Here is a 4,456-nt window from a genome sequence, read left to right on the forward strand (position 1 = left end):
TATTCATAGTGTTCTTTACATTTTTACATGGATGTTTTTAGGTATGCTTTACATTTTTACATCAATGTTTAGGCTTTACAGTTGGTGTTTGCAATATGACTTCTTCTCGGCGATATATGACCATTTTATGTCGATTCGCCGTAAAACCCAACTCACTCACTCACTCACTCACTTAATAGTGATGATGACTTTAATCCCCCAATTTCTAAAAGATGTGCTATTGCAAGCCAACCGTCTGTAAGGCTGAGCATTACAGCTACACCAAAGTCACATTCAAGGTGCTTTATCTGTAAAAGGCCGGGACCAAAATTAATAGTCGTTCAAGCTGAGGCTAGATTTTCAGTTTTTGCTGAACATAACATTATAATTAAGAGTGGGACACGATGTTGCCCAGTACATATGGATGAAAGTAGATTAAAAGATGATGCACTAAAATCAGCAAACAGGGCAGAATCAGCTTATGTAAATCGCGCTACCGTTCTTGAACTGTTGACAAAACTGAGCGAAGCATGTAAGAGATGTACCAAACGTTTTGATTTTTCGTCACTTACTGATGACGAATATGTAGATTTGACGGGGAAATAAGCAAGACGGCATTCGATGATATTTTTTGTTGTGTCGAAGGTCACATACGAAATACACCGACAAGAGATGTTCGAACAAATCTTGGAATATTTTTCTTCAAGCTGCGATCTGGTCTATCCAACAAACTGCTTTCGATGATATTTGGCATTACAAAGTCAAGCATACGGAGAGCCATCACTTCCGTCAGACTGGCGTTAATGGCAAAGTTTGTACCCCACGATCTTGGTTTGCAGCGTATTTCCAGACAAGACCTAATAGAGAGCCATACACGTCAGCTGGCGACAACACTATTCACAAATGGATCTGGCGATTCTTCACGTCTAATTTTAGTGCTTGATGGTACATATATTTACATTCAAAAAGAGTCAAAACCACCACTTCCAACGAAGATCGTACAGCATTCATAAAGGCAGACCACTAGTTAAGCCGATGGTTATCGTTACAACAACAGGATACTACCTTACAGTCGTTGGTCCTTATCTTTCGGATGGGAAGAATCGTGATGCTAAAATCCTCAACCATATACTAAATGGGAATATGGAGGACATAAAATCATACATACGCCCGGATGACATATTTGTTGTCGACAGAGGCTTCAGAGATTCCCTTCAACTCTTAGAGGTATAAATATTTTAAAACATTACTTTATAAATGCACAGTCACGTACATACTATATTGAAATGCTATTGGATTCAGTAATACAATGTATTTTATTTTTCACCGCACACCAATAGCTCTACTGGTTTTAATTCGAACATGTATACGCAAATAAAAATCTAATATGTAAATATTATCAGTTGCTTAATTAGACATCACAAGATACTAATTGTATCGGTAAGGCATAAAGGTTTGGGTCAGAATTCAGTAATAATTATGTTAGTGGGCGGTAACGGTAAAAAGTTCAAAGGTAATCATTTTAATATTTACAAATGAGAATTACCAACTATTTATTTGTGTTTTTTTTATCTTCAGACTTAGGAATACACACAGAGATGCCTTCATACAAATGAGAATTACCAACTATTTATTTGTGTTTTTTTTATCTTCAGGACTTAGGAATACAGACAGAGATGCCTTCATTTTTACGGAAAGGTCAATCACAGTTTGATACGGAGGTAGCAACACTAGCAGACTAGTCACAAAGATATTTTCGTTATACCAGTATGTCTATCAGTTTCACTTAATTGTGTCGTCTGCTAGCAGACATACATATCTGGCCTAGGTTTTCGTCTGCCTCATATTACAACCAGCCACCACTTAAAAGGTCGTCTGCAATTCTTTGTTTTGTTAAAACGTTTATGTCATAAAATATGTTCATATTAATAGAAAGGGAGTAAAATTATTTGTTTATGATTGTAGTGTTGCTATTGCTGCACATAAAAGAATTAGTATTTGGCGGGAATCACATGATCAAAATAACTTCTAAACAAATGTATTATCTTTTGAATTAACCTCTCAGTTGAATTCTTAATTCTACATAATACATAGCCTATAATATGGCTGAGAAAATGTGTAACCATTACAAACTTCTAATAATTATGGACACTTTCAAGTTCCATGATGTGCTTCAAACAATCAGACTTAATCAATTAGTCTAACTGTAATACATCTACACGTGCATATTATAGGCTAATATTTTCCCTCTTTTTTTGTATTCTAGAGATTATTTTCATCATGTTATTTTCTTCAGTGAAATTAATATTTGCTGGTTATTTTTTTCCAGATCAGGTGGGTAGTTGAGTCAGCAAATGCTCGAATTAAGCGATTGAAGTATTTTGATCGAGTGTTGCCGAACAGTCAGGTACCATTTATTGGCGATTTCATTAAAATCATATGTACTGTTTGCAACAAATAACTACCGTCACTTTCATCCTCTACTGAGGATGATGAGAACCAAGCACAGCATATGCTGCAGTTGGCAGCAAACGTAAACGCGTTGAAGTCTGAGATTGAAGACGGTAAGCTAGAAAAACGCCATGTTGTTTGGATACCAGTGCACGCAACAGAGCTAGAGGAATTTCCACGATTGAGTGAGGATGAGCTTCGAAACCTTACATGTGGAGTCTATCAGCTGAAACTGGGCCCTGGTTATATTGCAAGGTGACGCAGACATTCATGTTCACAAGGAATACAGTGCACTTATTCGTGTACGCCTGCAAAGTCGCCACATCTCTGCAGAGCAGTACACACTCTGGATTAAGTTTAATCCGTCTGAAGTGATTGGATGGTATTGTGAATGTCGGTCTGGGGCAAGAGTTGTAGGCATGTCTGCACACTGTGCTGCTGTAATATGGTTTCTTAGTTATGCTAAACAGCGTTATGTGAATGGGATTGGAGTCCGAGATTGGTGCGAGTACCTTGATGACGCCAGTGTTATTCCGCCTACCATAGACAGCTCAGATTCGGAGAGTGATTAAATTGTACATATTAACTGCTTAGGGGAGTATACAATACATCTTTGTTAATCATATGCTCTGTAATTGTAAGATATATGGTAGTAATGTACATTCTTGCATACCAGACGGGGCTTTCCGGTATTTTTAACGGTGCTGGAAAAATCCATCTTACACCCCGGGGTGTAAGATGACTCTCGTGCTGTAAATGACGTATTACGACCTACATATATGTAGAAGATTTATGTAGTACGTTATATTTTATTTAAAAACCGGAATAAAAATTCAATACCTTGACAGTTCCTACTGGTTCCTGATAGTATATTTCTCGATTCAAATCATGTTATTTTATCAACAATTCATAACGTTACGCTGCAGCTGATAAAACAAAACCGAAACTAAACGTTGTTATTTGTTTTTAAATGTAACGACGTTTTTCCTGTTTACGGACGTTAAGTTCCCGCGCTTTGTTTAAATACACTGCTATAAGAAATAGTTCTGAAAAGAAAGCCGTTAGATTGATTTTATTATTATCATTATTTCTTGAAATTGGTATGCAAGAAAAAGATACTTTCCCTGGTTATAGGTGCAAATGGAAATATCCGTCTCTGTGGTAACTGTTTAGGCGGTAACTCGGCAGGGAGCCTCATTACCGCCTAAACAGTTACCCTCGAGGCCGGATATTCCCATCTGCACATACAACCAGTAAAAGAATCTTCTATTTTGTCATTACGACAGTAAGATTATATAGATCTGCGAATATTTCCTGCAGTATTCAAACTGCACGTAATCATTCCAGTCGGCAGTATCAATTTCATATATTCCCTTTTCATGAACAATTAATTTAACTGTCTGAAATCACAAAATATGTAAAATTTGTAAAACATACATTGGATTATTGTAGAAACAATTTAGTTTTTGTATGCCTTATTATGTATTATTGCCGTTAGTATCATCTAACTCTTTTAATACGATTAAGACATTTAATAAGGCAAATTTCTAAAACAATTACTGTGTGTTAAATGAGGTTATGTAGTATTATGTTTACTGAATTAACTGCGTAACCATGGAAACGTTTTTCTGTTGTTCTATATTATTTCTTGAATAAAAAAATTGTTTGAAGAACACTTTTCAGTGATGCATTTTTTTAATTTTTTTACCTGTAATGGTAAATGCTGAAAGTGTTCTACAATAAATTACCAGAAACGTCATAATTGTTGTCTCATTGTAGCATATACTGCAACTCCATTGTAACCATAGCAACAGAAATGTATTATATTATTTATGAATAATGATCTCCACAAACAAAGTACCTATGTTACTTTTTAAAAGAATGATATAAATTGGTTTTATTCCATAAAAAGCAGACATAGCAAATATTCTCATTTTTATCTCTGTTTCCATGGCAACCGTATTTTTTGGCCTCAAATTATAGGCGTTGCTTAGGGTTATATCTTGGCATATGTGAATCTTAATTA

At 35.6% G+C, this 4,456-nt stretch overlaps 1 protein-coding gene across 1 annotated transcript; it reads left to right on the plus strand.

Annotated features, from left to right (window-relative positions):
- Nucleotides 1–1,014: 1,014 nt before the first annotated feature.
- LOC128548946 (uncharacterized) lies at nt 1,015–3,002 on the plus strand. Its single transcript, XM_053524712.1, has 4 exons — nt 1,015–1,206; nt 1,635–1,700; nt 2,309–2,386; nt 2,712–3,002. The coding sequence occupies exons 1-4, from the start codon at nt 1,015–1,017 to the stop codon at nt 3,000–3,002; spliced, it is 627 nt and encodes a 208-aa protein (XP_053380687.1).
- Nucleotides 3,003–4,456: the final 1,454 nt, after the last annotated feature.

This window comes from Mercenaria mercenaria, chromosome 2 (genome assembly GCF_021730395.1).
Source record: "Mercenaria mercenaria strain notata chromosome 2, MADL_Memer_1, whole genome shotgun sequence".
Taxonomy (NCBI): domain Eukaryota; kingdom Metazoa; phylum Mollusca; class Bivalvia; order Venerida; family Veneridae; genus Mercenaria; species Mercenaria mercenaria.

Excerpts from the sequence above, each read along its gene's own strand:
- LOC128548946 (XM_053524712.1), top strand. The coding sequence starts at position 1,015 with ATGGTTATCGTTACAACAACAGGATACTACCTTACAGTCGTTGGTCCT. Across the intron at positions 1,207-1,634 it reads ATTCCCTTCAACTCTTAGAG|GACTTAGGAATACAGACAGA; the intron begins GTATAAATATTT and ends TTTTATCTTCAG. Across the intron at positions 2,387-2,711 it reads GAGTGTTGCCGAACAGTCAG|GAATACAGTGCACTTATTCG; the intron begins GTACCATTTATT and ends CATGTTCACAAG.